General features: G+C 40.5%; 1 protein-coding gene across 2 annotated transcripts in view; it reads left to right on the top strand.

Moving 5' to 3' along the window:
- Nucleotides 1-25,734, top strand: part of PCSK5 (proprotein convertase subtilisin/kexin type 5) — a 265,069-nt gene that overhangs the window by 113,469 nt on the left and 125,866 nt on the right. For both annotated transcript variants that reach the window (XM_038169846.2, XM_038169847.2), the window contains exon 8: nucleotides 18,840-19,052. In XM_038169846.2, coding sequence (XP_038025774.1) covers nucleotides 18,840-19,052 — 213 coding nt within the window. The remainder of the gene's footprint in view (nucleotides 1-18,839; nucleotides 19,053-25,734) is intronic.

The following is a 25,734-nucleotide window of genomic DNA, read 5'->3' as shown; positions in this document are numbered from 1 at the left end:
AAGTTGAAGTCCCCCAAGAGTACAAGCGCTGAAGATTTCGCAACTTCTGTCATCTGCCTGTAGAATTCCTCATCCGTCTCCTCATCCTGGTTCGGCAGTCTATAGCAGACCCCGACCAGGACACTAGCCTTGTTGCCCCTGCCGATCCTAACCCAAAGGGACTCGACCTTGTCATTCCTAGTCTCGAGTTCCACAATATCGAAAGACTCTCTAATATAGAGAGCCACACCGCCACCCCTTCTGTGCTGCCTGTCCCTTCTGAAGAGCTTATAGCCAGCACTCCAGTCATGAGACTGGTCCCACCACGTTTCCGTGATGGCAACCAAGTCGTAGCCTGCCCGCTGCACGATCGCTTCCAGCTCCTCCTGTTTGTTACCCATGCTGCGTGCATTGGTGTAGATGCACTTCAGCTAGGCCTTCACCTTATCCTCCGGCCTTGCCATTGCTCCCCCTGGCACAGCCCCACCAATCCTTGCTTCACCCCCATCCCCCTTCTTACCTAGTTTAAAGCCCTATCAATGAGCCCCGCCAGCTCCTGGCCAAGGATCCTTTTTCCCCTAAAGGATAGGGACCCGTCTACGGCCATCAGGCCAGGTGCTGAGTAAACTGCCCCATGGTCAAAAAAAACAAGATTTCTGCGTTGGCACCAGCCCCGGAGCCACGTATTTAACAGGTGGGCTTTCCTTGTCCTCTCCGTACCCGTCCCTGCCACCATAGGGATGGACGAAAACACTACCTGCACTCCCGCTCCGTCCACTAACCGTCCCAGCCCCCTAAAGTCTCTTTTGATTGCCTTCAGGCTTCTGTCTTCAATGTTGTCACTGCCCACCTGGACTATCAGGAGAGGATAATAATCAGAGGGGCGTACCAGGTTGGGGAGCTTCCTGGCAACGTCCCTGACCCTGGCCCCAGGGAGGCAGCAGACTTCCCTATGGGTAGGGTCAGGCCGACAAATAGGGCCCTCTGTTCCCCTAAGGATAGAGTCTCCCACAACAATAACCCTCCTGTCTTTCTTGATGGAGGCAGTCCTGAGGCGTGGAGTCGACCTCCTCGCCCTAGGCATCCTCCTGGGAACACTTGATACCTCTTCCTCAGTTGCTGGTCTATCAAGCTCCAGGGCCTCAAACCTGTTGTGTAAGGGCACCCGGGAAGGTGGGGTCGGAAGGGGAGGGCATCGCCTGCGATGTCGAGCAGGGACCTGTCTCCATTCCTCCTCAACTCCCAGATCCCCTCCCTCTGCCCGACGGCGACAGGGCAGGGGGTCCACCCCCATTTGGGGTGTCTCACCTCGATACCTCTCCTTGAGGCCCTGCAGGGAGTTACTCCACAAGTCTATCTCCCGCTCACACTCCCTGATGGCCCTCAACCTCTCCACCTCCTCCTTGAGCTCCGCCACCATGCGGATCAGGTCATCCACCTGCTCGCACCTCTCGCACGCAGTGTCTCTGCCTCCCGCCGATGGCAGCAGCAGGCTCTGACACTCCCTGCATCCGGTGACCTGAACCGCTGCATTCTTTAACGGGCAGTCGGTCTGGGTGTGTACCGACTTCCTGGAGAGCGCTCCGTGCCTGGTGGAGACCATTATCGCCTAGCTAACGGCTGTCGTTAAGAGGTGTTCGCTTGGGCAGGCGGTTGCTCTTCGCCCTTCTGCCTGCGCGAACTGCCGCGCCACTCCGCTCTGACGCGCCACGCCCTGTTTGCCCGCCCTGGTCGCCGCGCTCCCTAGGGGCTGCTTTTGAACGGCCGGTGAGGGGGCGCTGCTGGCTCCGCCTTCGCCTCGTCAGCCTCCCTCACGAGGGCTGCCGGGTCCTGGCGGCTCCCTGAAGTCGGCTCGATGCCGGAAAAAGAGCCCTGCCTGGCCCGATCCCCCGCTCCGCTGCAGAACGCGTCTGCCCCGGAGCCGATCGCCTCGGGAAAAAGCCGATCGCCTCTCATTAAGGTCAATACCACAAATGCTCTAAAATAGCCGTGCAACAACATACCACATACCACTGCCTTCCTTTCACTAGGTCATCTGAAGACCTTTCAGTGTGGAGCTGCAAATTTGTGCTTTTACTTTTTGTACAATATTTAATGTCTGTCCCCGGAGAGAGTCTGTCCCCGGAAAGTCTGTCCCCGGAGAGCTCTGCTGTAATTAGTAATCATTATCTGTTATTGAAATACTCTTAGAGCAGCACAAGTATGTGAGAAGGCCAAATACCTCTCCATTGCTGCTTCCCATGCATCATAATTCCTCTTTTCAGCTGGAATAACAACTCACTGTCACCCCACTGAAGCTTACTACTGTTTTTGACAATGAGCATGAAAAGAAAAACAATAAGGTGATGAAGCAAGACTAAAGGAACTGCAGGATGTAGGGGCAAACATTGTTCAATTGTTGAAGCACACTTAAAAATAATAATTATGTCCAAACATATATATGTGTTAGTTTAAATTTCATATTCCATGGAAAGTTTAGCCCAAATTTCTGTACCCACAGAACTCAGCCATTTCCTTATTAGAATTTTAAACTTGATAAATGCAGTATAAATTAGAAATGTGGATTAATCTTCCTAGAGTGTGGATCTTGCCTACAAGCATCCTTGTTCCATTGTAATTATTGCAGCTGTAATTTGAGAGAATACCAGTATATAGTGGAAACATAGCATTTCAGTTTACAGTGGTAATCGTGTTTTTGTTTGTTTGTTTGTTTGTTTGTTTGTTTTTGTTGTTTTTGATATTTTTAAAAGAAATAGTAGAAGTCATATTTGATGTGAGTCAAATTGTTACTATTTTTGTGGTGGTTTCCCTTCTGTTTCATTTTATCAACTTTTTGTTCTGCACAAGGTTGCCCATTCAGAGTTGAATAAAATCATAGAATCACAGAATGGCTTGGGTTGGAAGGAACCTTGAAGATCATCTAATTACAATCCCCCTTGCATGGGCAGGGGCACCTCCCACTGGGCTCCCAGGTTGCCCAAAGCCCCATCTAACTTGGCCTTGAATAAGTCCAATCATCCAAAGCTTCCTGGGCAACCTGTTCTAGTGCCTCAACCACTTAGTGAAGAATTTCTTCCTCTTATCTAATCTATCTCCCCTCTTTTAGTTTAAAACTATTGCACCTTGTCCTGTAGCTACATTCTCTGATAAGAGTGCCTCCCCATCTTTCCCCCTCTTTAAATGTTGGAAGACTGCTATAAGGTCTCCATGAAGCCTCCTCTTTTCCAGGCTGAACAGCCCCAGCTCTCTCAGCCTTTTTTTCATAGGATTGGTGCTCCAGCCCTTTGATCATCTTTGTGACCCTCTTCTGGACAATCTTCAACAAGTCCATGTCCTTCTTGTGCTGGAGACCCCACAGCTGAATGCAACACCCCAGATGCGGTCTCATGAGACAGGGGGAGAATTGTCTCCCTTGACCTACTGGCCACTCTTCTTTTCCTGCAGCCCAATGTAATGTTGGCTTTATAGGATGCAAGCATACATTGCTGGCTCATGTTAATTTTTTCTTTCACCAACACCCACAAGTACTTCACCTCAGGGGTGCTCTCCATCCATTCATCACCCAGCCTGTATTCATGTTTGGGATTGCCCCAACCTTGCATTTGTTTGGCATTGTTGAAGTTCATGAGGTTCACATAGGCCCATCTCTCAAGCCTGTCCAGATCCCCCTGGATGGCATCTCTTCCCTTGTATGTGTCAAACACACCACACAGCTTGGCATCATCCAAAAACATAGATCTAAGTACTTCCATATATTTGGAAATCTTGTCTAGTTCTGATTATGAAAACTTTAAAATCTTTTTCAAGGAAATAAGTACTCTCTTTAAGACTTATACAAAACTCAGATATTTTAGAAAATCATACTGATATTTTTTTAAATGCTTAAGGTTAATCTCTAATTTGCATTCTTTGAAATATAATATACACTGAAAGGTTTTAGGTGTATGCTTCAATTATCGCCTTCCTTAATAGGCTTAATTTCCAGACCCAAAATGACTTCAGGATGAATTTGTTCTTGTTCTCTTTAGTTAAGCAGTCACAATAATTGTGCAAATAAAAATAGGCAGACAAAATTGCATATTACAACGTGGACAGATCTTGACCTTCTCTTTTAGAAATATTGATCTGGACAACAACATTATTATATCCAGTGTCTGTGGTGTAAATTGAAGTAACATTGTTACAGGATAATTTGTCAAGAACTTTTATCAGATCTACACAAATATTCAAAACTGATATTCTTCATTTATTGTGCATATGCAGAGACAACTGGATATTATTTTAAAAAACAGAACAGAAATGAAAAAGATTGGGATTTTTAAAAAGAAGTTGAGAAGGAAATTATGCTTAATTTGTTTAATTAGGAAAAAGAAAGGTGATGCTGGATAATAACTTTGATTAGAATATAATTAAACTAACTGATCTTTTTATTATATTAATAAAGTAAAAATGAAATGGATGCAACAGCCACAGTTTCTTGTTGGGAGTTTCTTGATGGGAGTCTAGGATCTTTGGGGAAAAATAAATAAATAAATAAATAATAAGATAGTTTATCTTTAGTGCACATTATTCCAATTAACAGCTCATGCAGGGTGTTTTAGAACTATTATTATTTTTAAATCTCCTGAGCTAATATGATTACTTCTTCCAAATCCTGCACGAAATAACAAAGATAAATGACTGTACAGTTTTTCCATAGAGTTCCAGAGAGACAGCACATGCCATAAATTGAAACAGACAAATCTATTTAAAGAAAGGATACTGAGTAATAACTGAATTTATGAAATGAAAACCTAAACCACAAGTTAAATATGCTTTTAACATTCTGGGGCCGGTCCTCTTTAACATCTTCATCAATGATCTGGATGAGGGCATTGAGTGCACCCTCAGTAAGTTTGCAGATGACACCAAGTTAGGTGCATGTGTCGATCTGCTTGAGGGTAGGAAGGCTCTGCAGGAGGATCTGGATAGGCTGCACCGATGGGCTGAGGTCAACTGTATGAAGTTTAACAAGGCCAAGTGCCGGGTCCTGCACCTGGGGCGCAATAACCCCAAGAAGAGCTACAGGCTGGGAGAGGAATGGCTGGAGAGCTGCCAGGCAGAGAAGGACCTGGGAGTGATGGTGGACAGTCGGCTGAATATGAGCCAGCAGTGTGCTCAGGTGGCCAAGAAGGCCAACGGCATCCTGGCTTGTATCAGGAACACTGTGACCAGCAGGGCTAGGGAGGTGATCGTCCCCCTGTACTCGGCTCTGGTGAGGCCGCACCTCGAGTACTGTGTTCAGTTCTGGGCCCCTCGCTACAAGAAGGACATCGAGGTGCTTGAGCGGGTCCAGAGAAGGGCGACGAAGCTGGTGAGGGGCCTGGAGAGCAAGTCCTATGAGGAGCGGCTGAAGGAGCTGGGCTTGTTCAGCCTAGAGAAAAGGAGGCTCAGGGGTGACCTTATCACTCTGTATAAGTATATTAAAGGAGGCTCTAGCGAGATGGGGGTTGGCCTGTTCTCCCATGTGCCTGGTGACAGGACGAGGGGGAATGGGCTAAAGTTGCGCCAGGGGAGTTTTAGGTTAGATGTTAGGAAGAATTTCTTTACTGAAAGGGTTGTTAGACATTGGAACAGGCTGCCCAGGGAGGTGGTTGAGTCACCATCCCTGGAAGTCTTCAAAAGACGTTTAGACATAGAGCTTAGGGATATGGTTTAGTGGGGACTGTTAGTGTTAGGTCAGAGGTTGGACTCGATGATCTTGAGGTCTCTTCCAACCTAGAGATTCTGTGATTCTGTGATTCTGTGATTCTGCCCAGGATCCAGGTAAAGGAAGAGGAAGCCAATTTTTAAACCTGTCTTGAGTACCATTACTTTCTGTCATCTTCAGGGTATTTTGTTTAATTCTATTAAATTTGCATACTTGAGTTCAAAGAGAAACCTTGAAGACTTTGCAATCAAACAATTTCTATGCAAATATAAAAGCTCCCTTTATATTATGTTTCCAGTTGACAATGTTCTTTTCTTGGTAATAGTGTACTCATAAGGATAGAAAATTCTGGGAGACTTGTGTCTTAAATACTAATGCATAAGAAGTCGTAGACCTAATAATCTCAGAAACAATTCCCCCATAATAATGCAGAACAGCAGAACAAAGGTCAATATGTCCAAAGGTAACATATTCAATAAAAGATTAGGTATGTGATGTCACATCTCACCCTGTGTTCAAGAACAAACATGCTTAGCATGACTAAACATGACTGTGGCCAAGTCATATGATAAGACTTTGCTGGGTCTGAGACAAAAGGGAGAACACAAAACCCTGTCCTTGATTCAGATAAATAAAACCAAATTACTTTTAAATTTTAAGGTATCTGCCTGTATCTCACAGGCTTTAAGCCCAGTGTTATAACCACTTCAGAGATTTATATTCTCTGATTCATGGCTCCAGGATACAGCATTGTAACTAGTTAATTTTTTGTTCCTACAAATAAGCCTATTCTAGGATCAGTTTCAACGTCATTCGGGGAGTAATGCATTTCAGATATTCTGACTTGTTTTTTCACTGCTGTTTGACAAGGACCTAATAGTTAATTTTCTGGAGAATGTGATCCCTGATTATGTTTTATGGAGCAGAGTTTCAAAGAGCTATTTATCTCACCTCTCCCAGCATCCCACCAACTGCATGCTTAGCATTATTTGTTGTGCGGTATGCATAAGGTAGTCAAAATTAGTGACAGGTCATTCTTAATAAAAACTAAGAGAGCAGATAGGCAGTGAAATCTACATGGGAATTTTTGGCTTTCTGCCTGCATCAGCACAGGGGCCTTCATTTTATTGCCATGACACCATTCTGTTTAGCAAGCTGGACACAAGCCAAAATGTTTGACGGACATTAATGATCAGATGCTGTGTGGCTGAACTTCTTGTGAGAACTCGGCTTGGTGCCTTCCCTCCCATCATCACTGCCCCTTCTCATCTCTCTCGCTTCACCAACTTTGGCTGCAGAGTGTGTTCAAAGTGTTTGCTGGGAGTGGAAGGCTCACTTACAATCACTAAACAAGCCTCCTACACTGATGGAAGAGAGAGAAAGGGATGAGAAGCAAAAAGAACAGAAGGGAAAGCAAAGAAGAAAAAAAATAATTGAAATTCACATTTTTATTATTATTGCTGCTATTAATAAATGTCTCTAGTCCAAAAATGGAAGAGATTGTTCAAAATTTTCAAGAGTTCAGGACCACGTTTGTTGCCTGTGTTGTGCCGTGGATAGATTTCTCTTACATTTATTTGAAAACACTATTGGCTTCTCCTGTCATCACATCTCTGCATCATTTTGAGTAGGATGTGTTGCCTATGAAAAGAGGAGTTACTCTGTTCTGCTTTGCTAGAACATTGCACTGTAAAAATCAAAGACAAATTCCTGCAAGGAAACTTAAAAAAAAATAATTCTCAAAATAACTTACAAAATAGCTATCATTTTATACACTGAAATATGATTCATAGAAGTTAATGCCATATTTTTTAAACTGTGTGTTGTATTTGTTCACCCTTTACATCAGTAGTCTATGACCGAATGAACACGTAGCTATTTGTATGTTAAACTCGGATCGTACATAGATAACATCTGCATGCACAAGAGTTCCTGCACAGCTCTAATTAGTTGCTCAAAACCTACTCACTGAAGACTCACTGTCAGAATTAGTGTTGTGCTAGGGTTAAGGATGCAAAAGATATGACTTCCAGTATGCTCAAGTAACTTCATGTTATGTCCTGGCATTGGCCTGTTACATGTATTGCATATATGCTGTGTATGCCTGTTGTATCAGTTATTCAGGATGTAATATTGTATTTACTTCAACAGAACAAGTTAAAGTTTGGGTATCTTTGTACTACAGGGGGAGATTGACTGTGCACCAAAACTGGAGAAATGATACTGAGTTTTACTATTGTTAATTCTGCCTTCTGATAACACGATGCTGTACTGTTGGCTTGCAACACTTAAATTTCTGAAATAAGAAAAGACAATTATCAGTCCTCAACTGGCCAGCAACATGCCCAGATGGCAAAGAAGGCCAACTGGTTTGGAATAGTGTAGCCAGCAGGACCAGGGAAGTGATCACCCCCCTGTTCTCAGCTCTGTGAGGCCACACCTCAAGTACTGTGTTCAGCTTTGGGCCCCTCACTGCAAGAAGGACATTGAGGCCCTGGAGCTTGCCCAGAGAAGGGCAGTGAAGCTGGTGAAGGGCCTGGAGCACAAGTCCTGTGAGGAGCAGCTGAGGGAACTGGGGTTTAGTCTGGGGAAGAGGAGGCTTAGGGGAGACCTTATTGCTCTCTGCAACTACCTGAAGGGAAGGTGTGGGGAGCTGAGAGTCTGCCTCTTCTCGTATATAACTAGTGATAGAACAAGAGGGAATGGTCTCAAGTTGCTCCGGGGGGGGGTCGGGTTGGAAATTAAGAGACATTTCTTCTCAGAAAGATTAGTCAGGCATTGGCACGAGTTGCCCAGTGAGGTGGTGTCACCATCCCTGGGGGTATTTAAGGAAAAGTTGGATGTGGTGCTTAGGGACGTGGTTTAGTGGGTGACAGTGGTCATGCTACATTTATGGTTCTCCTTATAGTGTTAAAAATCTCCACCTGTAAGTAATTACAGATATTAGCCAAGTGATCTCTTGAATAAATTAAGTTGGAACATAAAGCAGGAAATGGACATGTAGATTATCTAGTACAGTTCACAGACATCATGTCCTGTAAATACATTCAGCAATTTCTATTTTAGAATAAATTAGAAAAAAATTCCCCTTCTATTTATGCTGGGTAACTGTTTCACAGCCATCACTAATGTATTTGTTAGAGATTGTCTTCTAAATTTTAGCAAGATTTTCTCACATGCAGTATTTGTCCATTTGTTGCTGTGTCAAAATTGTTCTTCAGCTTAAATAGTTTTCCCCCTATCTTTTTAGCATTTGACATATTCATAGAACACAATCACATCCTTTCTCAGACTTCACTTTGCTGTGCTAAACAAGCCACTCTAACTTCTTAACATTTAAGCTGTCCATCTCCTTGCTGTCCATAGTGGTGATTCCCTCCACGACTTTCAACCTGAATTCTGTTCTTGAATGTGGGTAATAGTAATTAGTAGATTCATTAACATTCTTTTTTTTTTTTTTTTAAATTTCAAAATCATCAAATAACTTTGTTTCGTTCTTAAAACACTCTGCTCATAACTTCCTCAACCCTGTGGATTCTGATTCCCCAGCACAGCCCACATCTCCAGTGCAGACATTTCCACTTCCAGCTTGCCGTAATATTAACTTTTATTTTGTTTCATTACTGATTCTTCAGAGTTCTATACATGCTTTGTAGAAACCGGATAGACTGATTCTAATTCATTTCTCTGCATAAAATAAGTTATCAGAAAATATCTTAAAAGGTTTATCTTGATTTCTAAATTCAGTGTGTGATGCATTCCTTTGACTTTGGTGCCTATTACTCCGTCCTTCAAAATCTGTTCTAAAGCCTTGAACAATAATGTTTTATATATTCATTTTCCTTCTGTTAGTCAGAATTTCCAAACCACTGTTCATTCCTGTAGTTCTTTTCTGAAGCACTTTCTGTTTCCCAGCATTATTTTTTCAAATGTGGATACCAGAATGGGGCACAGAATTTGCAGCTTTCTCTATGCAGCGATAATACTGTTTCCCTGCTCCCTGCACATGTTCATACTCATTCTGCTTAGAGATCCAAAAATCAGACTAAATTTTAGGAAAGCTCATTGCCAGATGGTTATCTGTCATGACCCTAAACTGCCTTTAAGAGTCACCGTTTTCCAGGAGTTTGTCCACCATCATGTATTTGTTACCTACAGGCTTCATTTCCTTGCATGCAGCTAATAAGTTTATATCAAGATGCCTTAATGCTTTCCCAAGTGTGGTTTATCCTTGATGTGATTTAGTCTTTTCCAAACTGAGATTGCCCAGCAAAAATCAGGTTAGGTAACAACCTCAACACATGGTTAAGTTAATAATTCTTTGGCCTACCTAGTTTGCACCCGGTTAGCAACTTTAAGCAGTCAGTAAAAGTAGAATTAGGGATATTACCTTCCAGGAAATGAAGTAGAGCTTGGGCTTTACTTCAGTGATACCTGAATGAATTATGATACTATGCATCTTATTTTCTTTTGGAAATATATAATCAAAACTAATCTTAAAATTCATCTCTTTTGCTTTATGGGGAAAGAGAATTTTTTCACAGAAAGTTAACATGTAGTAAAAAAAAAAAAAAAAAAAAAAAAAAGTGCAGAAAAAGAAATAATGTACCAGAAATGTTCTTACATTACATTAACTGGAATATACAAATCCTAAAGGGCAGGAAACTTTGGAATGAGAGTTACAGGAAAATATACCTCAAAATGTCCAGTTTCCTTACAATGTCACAAAGTGTACTGGAAACCAAAACTGTTTAGTTACCTCATCCATTCTCACACATATATGGAAACTGGTGTAACAAGCCAGAATAGCATTACTGTTTTTGGACTAGTTGTGAAAAGTGGCCTCTGATTTTGGGTGCCCAACCTGAAACAGGTGATATAGTTGAACATGAAAAACCACACCATTCATGATGTGGAATAAATCTTAGTTTGGATTGCCAATAGTCAAAAGCAGCTTTGGCAAAATGGGTCTCTTTCCATACACTTGAAGTATATGCATTTCAAAGAGAGACTTTTTGAAATATGAATGTAGTTGCTTATCCCCTTTCTTCACATACTTCTAAGGACTTGAGCAACAACAGTGTCTACACAATTCTGTGTGTTACGTGGGAAGAAGTTCAGTAATTATCTTGAAAACCTGAAGCCTTCTGTAAGGAATAGTTTAACAAGTGAAACAAGTCATATTGTTCTAGTAGACATAGCCTCCACTCCAGTGTTTAATCACATGATAGTACAAAAGTAACTGCAACTGCCTAAACCTCTCCACAGAATGGGTGTTTGCATGTGAAATACATCCCTTACCTAGTCCTAATGCAGCTTTCTTTCTGACACAGTACCCATTTTCTTTGGTCATCTGTTATTTACTAGAGATGCCTTGTGTTACAGAAAGTTTGGAAAACCTGTCTCTTATCTTATTTACAATACACAATCTACTTTATCCCAGTAACAATATCATCAACAACAGAAGTAATGATAATAAGGAGAGCCTAAACCAGAAGTGCAATTCACGCAGCCTTTTAGCTGGCTCTATTTTGTTTAGGAAAATGGGAAATTCATTCCAGCATTCCACAGGTTCAGATTTCAGGTTTCAGCCAACACTTCTTTTGGTTGCACTTTAAGCACTAATTACAGCTCTGTAGGGAATAACTTGGAGCTGTTTAAGCTGTTGTTCTAGAGAACAGTAAAATAAAATATATACAACATGCAAGGACGTATGTTGCAATGTTCCATTGATATATCCCAGTAATTACTGTGTTAATGTATGGATGCTTGTGGTTATTTGATACATTCTTCTTAATGCACACATAAAGTATTTTCGCACTTCAGTATCTTAAAGGAGTCATATCCTATTAGCTAATAAAATACATTTTCCTTCTTTCTGTTGTGATTAATTATTTTGTCTTTTCCTCAGTAAAGAAGTTGGTTCAGAAGTGACCAAGAAGTTTAATTGCACTAGGAAAACTTGCTTTTTCAGGAACATAATTGTCTCTTATTATTAGTAGTGATAGATTTTTGCATTGTATATATATATATTTTATATGCTTGTTCTAGCACTACAAAATTATTTTTCGACTTTCTAGTTTTCTAGAAAAAAAAAAAAAAAAACAAAAAAAAAACAGGAATGATAATATGCAAGCATGGAACCTAATTTTTAAGCATTGCCCTCAAATGGGCATTTTTATTTATGTATGCCTGTTAGGCTTACTACTCGTTTTGTCATAGAGATTTTAGGCATACATTTTTAATGAATTGATGCCCAAACGTGACTTTTTCTGAAAACGTGGACATCTCAAGAGAATTCATGGCCTCAGAAATTTCTTCTTTTGTTTACAGCTTTTTTTCTTTTGATGTCCAAAGAGGATATTTTAATTATAAATACTCCATTGGACTATCTTATGATAGGACTTCAGAGTTGCTGCCTGGGGCTCTCAGTTTGCCATTATCTCTTTTGGACAGATGCCTGCTTCAGAGTGAGAGTGCTTTGCAGTCTACAGAAGAGCCAGATAGTTTTACAGGTGGTGTGCCAAACTGTTTTTTTCATTTTCAAATTAGAGGTTAAGTGTGCTGGTAGAAACTCAGCAGGGTCTGTGAGATGCTGCCTCTCAAAAGAAAAATTCTGCCAGTTAGTAGATTGGCAGAACTTTGCCTCTACACAGGGCAATGGCATCCAGCATTCAGAGAATGCAAAAATCATTGGAATCTGAGGAACCTGCAAGAGGAGATGCTGTCTCTCACAGGTGCATATCTCAGGGTACTGTGTTCCTTGGTGCTTGGCCCTGTGGTGGCTATGCTTAAAATCATGCCTGCATAGTACTTTTTCTAGGTCACCAGAGTATGGACCAGTGTTCTGGAACTTCAGATCTGAACATTTCCACTTTAAGAATTAGTTTTTAAGGAAGAGTTCGTACCATAGGCTACTTTTTCCACTTCCCACTTCAGGATCAATCTCACTTCTCACAAGTATTAGTTTTTGTTATTGGAAGCATTAAGTAACATTATTAGGTAGAACAGAGGAAATTAAATGTTTAGACTCCAGGTATGGATAGGGTGTCCTTCCTCTACTCTTTGTTTTTTATTTGCATGATTTGTTTTGTGCTCATGTGTGTGGGCTTTCTAGTATACTGCTGCCAATTTACCTCTCCCTGTCAGCAGCTGCTGTACCTCTACTTACTCCAGGTCAGTGGTTCTGTCTTCTGCATTTCCTGCTCCTTCAGATATATTTTCCTGTCACTTGTTAATCACTTCCACGGAGAAAGCAAAACTCACCACATAGACAGGGAGGGCTGTTGGGGCAATCAGTTCCTATCCTACATCACAGGCAGGAAAGCATCAGGATTTGAAGCTGGATTAAGGCAGCTTGACTTGTAAAGCAGAGAATGAATGGCCAGTATAAACTTTGTAAAACAGTGTGAATAAATCTTGCTCTACTGGCTCAAACTACAGCTGGTAGATGGAAACTGTTTTTATTAGATGGAAGTGTGCTGGAAGCAACTTGCAAGTATGTGGTCTGCTAGTTGTCCTTAGCTTAATGTGTGAAGACCTCTACCTTATAATGGTACCTGCCAGTACCAGTAAGACATTCACTCTGAGATGTGTTTTATAGGTATACACACACACATACACAAATGCATACACTTGGAGTGTTGAATGTTCTTTTAATAGTGTTAGGAAATTCTGCAGATGTCATTATGAAAATGTTCATACTGGCTCTGGTTCTTGGCAGACTAACTCTTCCATGCTGTTGAACTGGAAAAAAAAAAAAAAAAGAGAGAGAGAAAGAAAAGGAGCATTCGTATCACATACCCCACTTGCAACTTGCTGACCAAGGAAAACAAGGTATTGGCAGAAAAAAAGTGAATGCCCCAAGATTCTTGTGCCATGCTTTTACAGGTGCAGTTTCTGACTTGGGGCATTTTTGTCAATGACCTGAGTCCATTTCATTCAAGGTCAGCTGTGAGTGGAGAACACTAACTTTACCCAGGAAATGTGCTAGAAAATTGGGCTGAGACAACAGGTCAGTAGCAAGTCTTAGCTGTCAGTGAAAAATTTTTTTTCATTTCAAAATGGAGTAGGTGATTTTCCTTTAACTATGTGACATTTTATGCAATTTAAGAAAGCAGATAAAAAATAATGGTCTGGTTCACTGAGATGGAAAAATACAATTAAGGACACCTTGCAGAGTTTGTGAGAGAGAGTCAACAGGTAACACTGCAAATTGCAGAGCAGACACAACAATGTGCCTACAAGGTGAGGCAGTGCATTTTTAAAATCATGGGACAAGCATTGAGCATACTTTGCTGTACACCCATTCCACCCTGGTCCATGCCTCTGCTGTAATTCAGTAACTCTTTTAGTTTTGTCCAAGTTGTACCCATATGGTTTGTAAATGCACCTTTGCTTTTCAGTAATAAATGACACATGACTTCTTTGGCAGCTCAAGGCTTGACTTTTCATCTTGACACCCTTGGGCATCTGGCAGATGACAGATGATAGATTTAGACAAACAGTAAAAGCTACAGAGTGCCTTGCATGTGTGTTTATCTTAGCTTTGTAACACAGTCCAAATGTTATTTAACTTCATGTATTGAAAGGAGACCAATTGGGAAAGGCATTCGCATACAGTAGGACAGCTGATGTTGTTGCTCTAATTACTTGTTTAGTATAGTTGCTAACAAGTTTATAATTTCCTGAGCATGACTGGGTCTATTGAAATAAAGTAAGGTGTTTGGAGACGGGGAGGAGGAAACCAAATAGTAGTTTGACAATAGGCAGTAAATGTAAAACAGAACTTATTTACTTGACATATTATTTTGTTCAGGTCAAATTTGTAATGCACACATAAAGCACAGGTTTGGTTTGTTTTTTTGTTGTTTTTTTTTGGGGGGGTTGTTTTTTTTCTTTGTTTGTTTGTTTTTGTTTGTGTTTTTTTTTAAGGTCACCATTTTCTTTGCCAAATAGATTTTAAGAATGAGATTTTTAGCACGTTTTCCAGACACAAGGTAATGCTATTTTCGGAGAAATGCCGAGTTGTTAAATGTGCTATATTGCAGTGTATTAGGGAATGGGAGTTCTTTCTTTGTATGTATTAGAAAATATTCCTTACCATTAGTCAGTGCACCTGGTTCTTACTTTGTAGTGCAATGACAGAGATGTTAATATGACAGAGATCTTAATATATTTACAGGAGGCATTAGTTTTTTAACAGATATTTTATATCAGTTTTTTACAAAAAAACGAGCATGTAAAGGTAAACCTGGGTGCAAATGGCTATTATTTTTAAACCCCAATGATTACTATTAAAATGTAAATGGGTGTTTATTATTTTTAAATACTGCATTGCAGAATTTTTAATATACGTGGGCATGTTTTCAGTAGGACTAAATTTTATGCCCAAAAAAGTATTCACATATCTTTCTCTGCAGCTCATTTTTTCATTATTAGAACAGCAGCATAAGTATGCATATAAAGAAGTGTAGACACATTCTATGTGCAGAGAAACTAATAATTCAAGGGTTGTGTCTGCAAAACTTACACAAAGTACAGTCCTATCCTGCTGTGAAATGGTTTTCATTGTGAGTGGGACAAATCGTGTTATGCTGCTGCTTGCAGACTTTTCAGCCTGATGATGGGAAAAATAAAAAAATAATATAAATAACATAAATATAAATATAAATATAAATATAAATATAAATATAAATATAAATATAAATATAAATAATAATAATAATAATAATAATAATAATAATAATATTAATAATAAAGTAATATAAATAATAAATAATAAAAATAATAAAAATAAAAAAGACAGGTCGACTATTAATGATAGTTGTTTTGTTTGTTTGATTGTTTTCTTATGCTTTAATCTTCTATGCATGCTTTTTATATATATATATATACATATATATATAGATAGATAGATAGATAGATAGATATAGATATAGATATAGATATAGATATAGATATAGATATAGATATAGATATAGATATAGATATATACATATATAAATGTCAGAGACAGACTTAGACAAAAAAGCCAAATATTTAGTTTCCATTTTTCTCCTCCTTGGATCTTTGGTTACACTACCCTGAACTCTCACTTTTCCTTTTTAGGTTGTGTTGGTGGGTTACTCTGAATTTCCAATTGGGTATCAATTTAGCCAAAAATACTAATACTTTGCTGTACATAATACTTTGCTTTCAGGAAACACATATGAAAAAGATGAATCTAAAATTCTTCAGGAACACTTTTGAAAATTCATCAAAAGGTTTTGATAAAGTATATTGTCTAGTTATGGAGATAGAAGTTCATCTGTGTGATATGCTTTGCAGTGTCATTTCTACCTACCTATCCATGTATTATATTGTTGACGTGTATGTATGTAGGAGAGATAATTTGTTTTGTAAAAGCAGTGTAGCACTAGACAGAAATCTGTAAATTACCCTTTAGCAAATGTCAGGATTGACAGACAAGTCAAAAATGACCATTTGGGAGACAGAAGAAGAAAGCAAATAATAATGTACCTCTGGAAAGCATTACATAATAGCAAGAGATGATGGGATCAAACTGAAACAAAAACACTAAAAATCAAGCAGGAATAGAGTACAAAGTAGAGAAGCATCCTATCTTTAGCATAAACCTCCATCCCATTCCCTTCAGACATGCAGAGTGTCCTAATTTCTGGCTTCCTTACCTGCTGGGATAGTAAATCAGTGAATATGCATGAAATAATCTTTCTGTTTATCCTTTCTCACATCTATCTCATCAAGTGTTTTCAATGGAGTATGAAGTAAAGATATACAAAGAGAGGTGACCATAAAGTAGAATGAAAGAGAAATGGTATGCAAACCTGTTCCAGTCACATGAAGTTGCAAAGCACATCCCACTGACTTTAGGCAGCTCTGAATCAGACACTGTTGGCTGAGAAGAGCAGAACAAGAACCCCAGAACAAAACCAAAAGGGTTTTTCACTTGACAAATGTTCATAATGTGCTGAAGGAGCTGTAGGACAGGGGTAGATTTTCACTTCAGAAAACTTGTCTCTAAAACAAAAATAAATGTTACTATTTTGCATCTTTTTTATCTGCGTAGTAGCTAAAATCAACTAAAGGAAGAGAAATAAGTTGAAATATTTGTACTTCTTAGCTGCTCAGACTAATCTTGTCTGGAGAATGTGGATTTCGTAACACATTTAACTTGGCATACTGGAATTTTTTTCTTCACTTAAGATGTTTTCTTATTTAGTGAGAAGTTTCATGGCAGAGACATAACCTTAGGTAAACATTAGCAAGGAGAATTTTATATTTAACTTATATTGCTGGAGAAAAGAGTCTCTTCAGGTACTATGCTTTTATTAAACTCACAAAATGAAATGCATAAATGTTTGAGAACTGAAGCTTTGATTGTGAACTGTGAGGGATTTTTTCTTACATTGATTTACATTCTCAGCATAAAATGCCAAAATGAAACCTCTCTGTACATCTGGAGTAAATGAATCTTTGAATTGCTAATTGTTTAAGGTTGACCTAGTAGATGTCCAACAGCTGTCTTTATGTTATTTGTGGTACACAACTGCACTCTGTTTAGAAAAACAAACACTCCCCACATGGCTAAGCAATTAATTCATGCACAAAAAAAAATGTTGTACACCATATAACACTAATTTATCACACACAGGGAGAGCAGGAGAGGCAGCTACCTCTTACAGAACCCAGGTAGACATTACATGATGACTTGCAGACTAATGAGGTACAAATGAGACTGTTAGTTTAATTGTAACTTAGAGGGATGTTCCATTGCTTTGAGAGAATGTCATGTAAGAAAAGGTGATACAATTTAGCTTAATCAAAGACAAGTTTAAACCTTTGGTAAACATTCCTATATGAACAGTATATATTATCTGCTGATAATTAATGCAGATCAGAAAGATGCATGGATTTGAATTTAATTCACCAGCATGAGTTTGCCTAGAGAACTAGTGCGTGACCCATCCCTGGAGGTGTTCAAGACCAAGTTGGACAAAGGTGGCAACCTGTTCTAGAGGTTGGCCACCCTGCCCATGGCAGAGGGGTTGGAACAAGATGATCTTTAAGGTCCCTTCTAACCTAACCTAACCTAACCTAACCTAACCTAACCTAACCTAACCTAACCTAACCTAACCTAACCTAACCTAAATTCTATGATTCCATGATTCTATGAAAAGTGCAAATATAAATCAGGAAAAGCCAATTCCCATGACTGTGTATCAGTAATTCTCAGTTCCCATGTATCAACAACAGGGATTACTGACCTTTTTCACTTTTCACATCAATGCAAGAGTACTAGCACCACCAAAAATACGCTTTTATTTATTTAAACACTACATACCTTTGGCATATTAAGAAAATGTCAAAAGGTTACCTAATTCTAAGTTCTCATTTCAAATTACAAATATGCCTAAGCAATTTGTCCAGCTATTCATATGTTTAAAATGTCTTGCTGAATTAATGCATTAGTGCTTAACTGTATGGATTTAAAAGTATCTTCTTTTTGTCCATTTTTGTTCATCTATTGTGTTGTGTACTTAGTATTTATAATGACCTAGATGGGTTGGACTAGATGACCTGAAGTTCCTTCCCACCTCAGATGCTCTGTGATTCTGTGATTTATAGTGAAACCTATATAATTTCACCTTCTGTGAAACCACGACACCATGATTCACAGTATATAATGCTACCCAAACTATATTCAGTGTCACCAGGCAATTCAAGAAGAAACAGCTGACAGAACCCTAATAAACAAAAGGTGCCGTGCATTAAAAAAGGTTTTATTTTCAAGCATAATACTTCTTCTCCTGTTTCAACTCAATATGATGTTTTAATGCCTGGTCTGTCTTAAGCACCTCTTTCTTAGTAAGGCTGAGCAATACAGGTGTTGAGCAGCAGACACTGTATAAAAGTTATTTCTAAAGTTCTGTTCATCACACACATTTTCTGATTTTTTTGGGGGGGTGGATGTCTCATTCTGAACTCTACTAAATCCTGCTTTTATTTCAGATTCTTCTCAGTGAGATAGTTTGTTTTTTTTGTTTTTCTCTCTTCAGATGTCTCTTAGGGACAAATACCTACTTGTTATGCAAGTGATGAGAGGAAAAAAGAGTTATGAATCAAATCTTCTTCTGCTCTTTCCAAACAGGGACGAAGAGGATTAGGTTCAGTTTTTGTCTGGGCATCTGGAAATGGTGGAAGGAGTCGAGACCACTGCTCCTGTGATGGCTACACCAATAGCATCTACACTATCTCCATAAGCAGCACAGCTGAAAGTGGGAAGAAGCCGTGGTACCTAGAAGAATGTGCATCCACACTAGCTACAACATACAGCAGCGGAGAATCCTACGACAGGAAAATAGTATGTCTTTCAGTTTGGGGTTTGTGGTCTGCCACTTTGTGGGGATGGGGAGAGACAGATAATTTATTCTAATTAATGGGTTGCTTTTGGAAACAAGCATATGAGCACAAGTTGATTTTGCCCCAGTTTTTTTATTTGATTGATGGCACCACACTCCTTCAAGTTTCAGATCTGGTCATTTGAAGCCAACATGGGTATCCTTGCATTGTGCAGCCATTGTGCAGCAGTGCGGATATATCTGGTTCATAGTAGATTTTTCCACTCACTAGTTGCTGCCAGCTCTGAGTGATGCTTTCAAAGATTCTGTTGCCATTGCCACCAAAACAATTTGTTTCATTACCTGTATCCTGCCTAACATCATCAGGCCTAAGAACATGTCCTCTTTTCTTTGGTTTTAAATCTAGTTACCATAGTTTTCATATTTTACATACATGGCATTAGCAGTTTTCCCACATGCCTCTATTTTCTTGTATTTGTTTGAATCCAGTATCATTCCTCTTCTACATTCATTTGCACTCATTTATTAGAATCAGAGAGTCTTAAAGTATCCCAAGTTGGAAGGAACCCACAAACATTATCAAGTCAAACTCCTAGACTCAACACAGAACTGAACAAATATCAAACCATATGTGTGAGTGCATCGTCCAAACACTTCTTGAACTGTGGTAGTCTCAGTGATGTGAACCACTTCCCTGGGGAGCCTGTCCCAGCTCCATGCCATTCCCACGGGTCCTGTCGCTGTCCCCAGGGAGCAGAGCTCAGCGCCTGCCCCTCTGCTCCCCTCGTGAGGGAGCTGCAGGCCGCCAAGAGGCCTTCCCTCATCCTGCTCTGCTCTGGGCTGAACAAACAAACAGACCTCGGACACTCCTCATATGTCTTCTCCTCTAGACCTTTCACCATCTTTGTAGCCCTTCTTTGAACACTCTCAAATAGTTTTATGTCCTTCATATATCATGGCACCCAAAGCTGTACACAAATTGTTCATATTACTGCCAGTTCCTAGTTTCTGGTATATTGTGAGCAAGATTAAGCTCAGTGTTCTTCTTTCCCATATTGCTCCTCATCTCATTCCTAAACAGTCTGTGCATCCATTTTCAATTATGTTCTCATCTTGGCTGGAAACTCACCAATTGTTTTAATTCTGTTTGATAAAGTATTGATACCATTAGTGTTTTTACACTATGATATGTTTGCTTTTTAAAATTGAGTGCATTAGATATACTTTTCAGTGTTCAATAAAACCCTCCTTTTAGCCTTTTAAACTCTTCTGTTACTGTTAGTCTGGTTTGTTAATACTGTCTGCTTTTTTGAATTGAGTGCTCTCAATGTACTTTTCAATATTCAATTACACTACTCAATCTCGCTTTTTAAACATTTCTATTGCTATTAATTAGGTTTGTTAACAGTCTTCCTCCCAGCATATTTATTCTAGTGTATAACATATATCTTAATTTCTTCCTGAAGGTGTTTTTTTTGTTGTTGTTTGTTTGTTTGCTTGCTTTTGTTTATTTGTTTCCCCAGATGTCTTCCTAAGCACCAGTCTAACATTACTTTTTTTTGGTCCTTAGCAGAATCTTCTCTTGGTGCCAGTGAAAAGTTAAAAATTCTTGCAGCTATTTTTTGCAATAGTGTCTGTCTTGTCTTTCAGGACTGTGGGATGCTGACCATTCCTTCCTGGATTCTTTCTTATTATCAGATGATCTAATTTTTGTTTTAAACATTTTCAGGGGTGCCGCTTCATTCCAGTAGTTTTCCTGTTCTTTACTTACTTCTCTTCACAGAAACCTTATCTCTGTTCCTGGCATGTTTCTTGTTCTCCCTGATAAATAATAGCGAAGGACAGAAATTACTTTGTTTCCTAGCAGTCCTCACTTATGTAATTAAATTCCCTCTACTGTCATTTAAAAGACCATCACTAACTTCTGTATGTTTAAGTGAAATTTATACTAAGGTCCGCAGAGACCTTGTGATTCTCCACTCTGAACTGTTGCATAGCCAAGAATATAGGACTTCCCAGAGTCCTTCAAATCCAGTAGCTATGGTCAACTCGACAATAATCTTTACAAATACACACAATCTTCCCTTCAAAGTTTCTAATGACAAAAAAAAAATAAAAAAAAAATCCAGTCAAGTCTAGTGGTAAGTGGTTTTAATTCTGCGTTGTTATTAAAAATATATGTATCTTTTTTTGCTGTCTGAGCTCTTCTAGCTTCAATGTCTCGACATTACATTGTGTCACAGATATTATTGTTAGCATGAAGAATTTCTTCTCAGAAACAGCAGTCAGGCATTTGAACAGGTTGGCCAGGGAGGTGGTGGAGTAACTCTCCCTGGGGATGTTTAAGGGAAGGTTGGATATGGTACTTTGGGACACAGTTTAGTGGGTGATATTCATGGAGGGGCATATGGTTAGACCAGATGATATTGGAGGTCTTTTCCAACCTTGCTGATTCTGTGGTTCTATGATTCTGTGATTCTATGAAGATCGCTCTAGTAGTCTAACATCTTTCTTTTAAACCATGTAGCATGGTTAGGTAACCATGGTTAGGTAAATGATTTTAAGCTTCTTGCATCATTCTGCTTAAGGCATGTTTTCTTAAGAATCCTCTCTCAGCTTTGAGCACCTAGACTGGACACACCACTCAGGTGGTCATGACATGAGTGCCAGATGGACCAGGAAATGTGGATCTGTAACTGCCAGATTTCACTTCTCTTAATACAGTAAGCCTCAATGAGACCTGTTAGCCTCACTGTCACATTACGTGTTCATCACTGTGTGACAACCAAGTTGATTTCAGAACCACTTCTGGTCTTTTTCAGAATTGCTGCCTGGAGTTCAGGTGAGAGGGTAGTTATGGTCTCTTTATTGCACCATTTACCATTGGCTGTACTCAATTGGCTATACTCAACCCAGTCCTGAGTTAACACTCCTAACTGAGTGTTAACACTCCTAACTGAGTGTTAACTCAATTCAGACTAGCCCCCATCATCACTTTCTCCAGTGTTTCTACAAATGCAGCATTCATCAAAAGTTATCAGTGTTTTCACCTAAAAGCTTTAGGCCACATTAAGGTTAAAAACCAAATCTTAGAAGGCCAGATTAAAAACAAACCTCATTTCTGATATGTGCTTTTAAGCATATATATAATTTCTCTCATTATAACAATATATATAATTTCTTCTGTATGCTTATATTTTGAGACTTTGTAATTATTACACGCAGTATGAAGAATAAAATGGATGAGCTAGAAGTCCTGGCCCAGTCCCGCAACTACAACATCATCGGCATAAGCGAAACCTGGTGGGATGAGTCCTGTGACTGGGGTGTTGCGATAGATGGTTACAGGCTCTTCAGGAGGGACAGGCAGGGTAGGAGAGGTGGTGGGGTGGCGATGTATGTGAAGCAGGGGCTGGACTGTGTGGAACTCCAGGTCGGCGATGGCAAAGTTGAGAGCCTCTGGGTAAGGATCAAGGGACGAACGAATAAAGGGGATGTCGTTGTGGGAGTCTATTACAGACCGCCTGGCCAGGACGATAGCGCCGATAAATTATTCTTTACAGAACTAAGAGAGGCCTCGAGATTAACTCCCCTTGTCCTTACGGGGGACTTCAACTTGCCAGACGTTAACTGGGAGTGCCACACGGCTGACACGAGCAAGTCCAGGAGGTTCATGAAGCACCTAGATGATAACATCTTGGTGCAGGTGCTAACAGAGCCAACTAGGAAAGGTGCCCTCCTAGACCTGTTGCTAGAAAACAGAGAGGGTCTGGTGGGAGATGTGGTGATTGGTGGCCGCCTCGGTCATAGTGACCATGAAGTGGTTGAGTTCAAAATTTACGGTGACAGAAGGAAAAGTGCCACCAAAACCTCATCCCTAGATATGGGAAAGGCGGACTTCAGGCTGCTCAGGGAACTAGTCAGCAAGGTCCCCTGGGAAGCTGCTCTTGAAGGCCTTGATGTCCACCAGTGCTGGTCACTCTTTAAGCGATGCCTCCTAGAAGCACAAGATCAGGCAATTCCTAAATACCGCAAGTCAGGCAGGTGCGGCAGGAGGCCGGCGTGGCTGACCAGGAACATTCTAATGGAGATTAGGCGGAAACAGAGAGTATTTCGCTACTGGAAGGAGGGCCAGGTGTCATGGAAAGAATACAGGGATGCTGTTCGTATTTGTAGGAAGAAAATTCGTGTGGCTAAAGCACACCTAGAGTTGAAGCTGGCTGTGTCTGTGAGAGAAAATAAAAAGGGTTTTTTTAGATATGTGAATGGAAAAAGGAGAACTAAAGAATACATAGGGCCGCTCCTTGATAGGGAAGGTCTTCTCACAGACGATGACATAGGCAAAGCAGAGACGCTTAACGCCTTATTTGCCTCTGTCTTCAATGCCGATGATGGGCTTCGGGACCCAGGGTGCCCTGAGCTGGAGGACCGGGACGGTGGGGATGACAAACTCCCAACCAACCCTGAACGTGTGCGGGATTTGCTACTCCACCTGGATCCCTACAAGTCCATGGGTCCGGATGGGATTCATCCCCGGGTGCTGAAGGAGCTGGCGGACGTCATCGCGGAACCTCTCTCAATTATTTTTCAACGATCCTGGGAGTCTGGAGAGGTCCCGGTAGACTGGAAGCTGGCAAATGTTGTGCCGATTTTCAAGAAGGGTCAGAAAGAAGACCCTAGCAATTACAGGCCTGTCAGTCTCACGTCAGTGCCTGGTAAAATCATGGAGAAGATGGTTCTTGAACGTATTGAGGCGCACCTGGGGGACAAAGCAGTCATTGGTCCCAGCCAGCATGGGTTTGTGAAGGGTAGGTCCTGCCTAACTAACCTGATTTCCTTTTATGATAAGATCACCCGTATGGTGGACCAAGGGAAACCAGCTGATGTGATTTTTTTGGACTTCAGCAAGGCTTTTGACATGGTTTCCCATAGGATCCTACTGGACAAAATGTCCACCATACAGCTAAATAAAAGCATCATACGATGGGTGAGCAATTGGCTAACGGGCAGGGCCCAAAGGGTTATGGTGAATGGGGCCGCGTCAGGCTGGCGGGCGGTCACCAGTGGGGTCCCTCAAGGCTCCATTTTAGGGCCGGTACTTTTCAATATTTTTATAAACGATCTGGATGTAGGAATAGAAGGTATTTTGAGCAAGTTTGCTGATGACACCAAACTTGGAGGAGTTGTGGACTCTGTTGAGGGTGGAAAGGCCTTGCAGAGGGATCTGGATAGGTTGGAGAGCTGGGCAATCACCAACCGCATGAAGTTCAATAAGAGCAAGTGCCGGGTCCTGCACCCGGGACGGGGAAACCCTGGCTGCACATACAGACTGGGCGATGAGACGCTGGAGAGCAGCCTAGAAGAGAGGGATCTGGGGGTCGTGGTAGACAGCAAGTTGAATATGAGCCAGCAGTGTGCCCTGGCAGCCAGGAGGGCCAACCGTGTCCTGGGGTGCATCAAGCACGGCATCGCTAGTAGGTCGAGGGAGGTGATCGTCCCGCTCTACTCTGCGCTGGTGCGGCCTCACCTCGAGTACTGTGTGCAGTTCTGGGCACCACAGTATAAAAAGGACATGAAACTGTTGGAGAGTGTCCAGAGGAGGGCTACGAAGATGGTGAAAGGCCTGGAGGGGAAGACGTACGAGGAACGGCTGAGGGCACTGGGCCTGTTCAGCCTGGAGAAGAGGAGGCTGAGGGGAGACCTCATCGCAGTCTACAACTTCCTCGTAAGGGGGTGTCGAGAGGCAGGAGACCTTTTCTCCATTAACACCAGCGACAGGACCCGCGGGAACGGGGTTAAGCTGAGGCAGGGGAAGTTTAGGAAGTTTAGGCTTGACATCAGGAGGAAGTTCTTCACAGAGAGGGTGGTTGCACACTGGAACAGGCTCCCCAGGGAAGTGGTCACTGCACCGAGCCTGACTGAATTTAAGAAGAGATTGGACTGTGCACTTAGTCACATGGTCTGAACTTTTGGGTAGACCTGTGCGGTGTCAAGAGTTGGACTTGATGGTCCTTAAGGGTCCCTTCCAACTCAGGATATTCTATGATTCTATGATTCTATGATTTCACATGAAATATATGTATTATGTATCATCTCTTAAATTTAAATCTTTCTTTTCTTTTTTTTTTTTTTTAAATATGTGATATCACATTATTTGTCTTTCAGAATTCTAACTATACTACTTTCAACCAAAGTGCTGACCAAAAAAAAATACTGTGGCAATTTGTCAAGCTCTTTTTTCCAGCAGCCTATGTTATCATCATTGAATATGCTGCTATTTAATCAATTAACAGTTAGTTTAAATCTTGTATCAGTTGTTTTACATCAGTTAAAAGCTTGGCATTAAAAAAAAAAAAAAAAAAAAAAAAAAAAAAAAGATGAAATTATTAGGGCAATAACACTTGCCCTTTCAAAATATTGACACAGTGCTAGTATTCCTTCAATATCCTAGAATATCTCCAGAGTTCAAAGACTTGATAAAACCAAAAATACAGTCTAACATGTTCACTTTCAAGCTCTTAAAAATATTTAGTACTTCCAAATTTTCTGATTTAAACTTGTTATTTAAAATAGCTATAAATAGGAAGATGATTTATCACTTTTGTATGCTCTGAAAACTTCATTTATTTTTTTTCCAAAATGAGAACATTCGGTGAAATAGTCATTTACTATAAAAGGCTATTA

This window comes from Anas platyrhynchos, chromosome Z, assembly GCF_047663525.1.
Source record: "Anas platyrhynchos isolate ZD024472 breed Pekin duck chromosome Z, IASCAAS_PekinDuck_T2T, whole genome shotgun sequence".
NCBI classification, from domain to species: domain Eukaryota; kingdom Metazoa; phylum Chordata; class Aves; order Anseriformes; family Anatidae; genus Anas; species Anas platyrhynchos.
The sequence above is the reverse complement of the archived record's forward strand: the minus strand, read 5'-3'. Positions and strand labels throughout refer to the sequence as shown.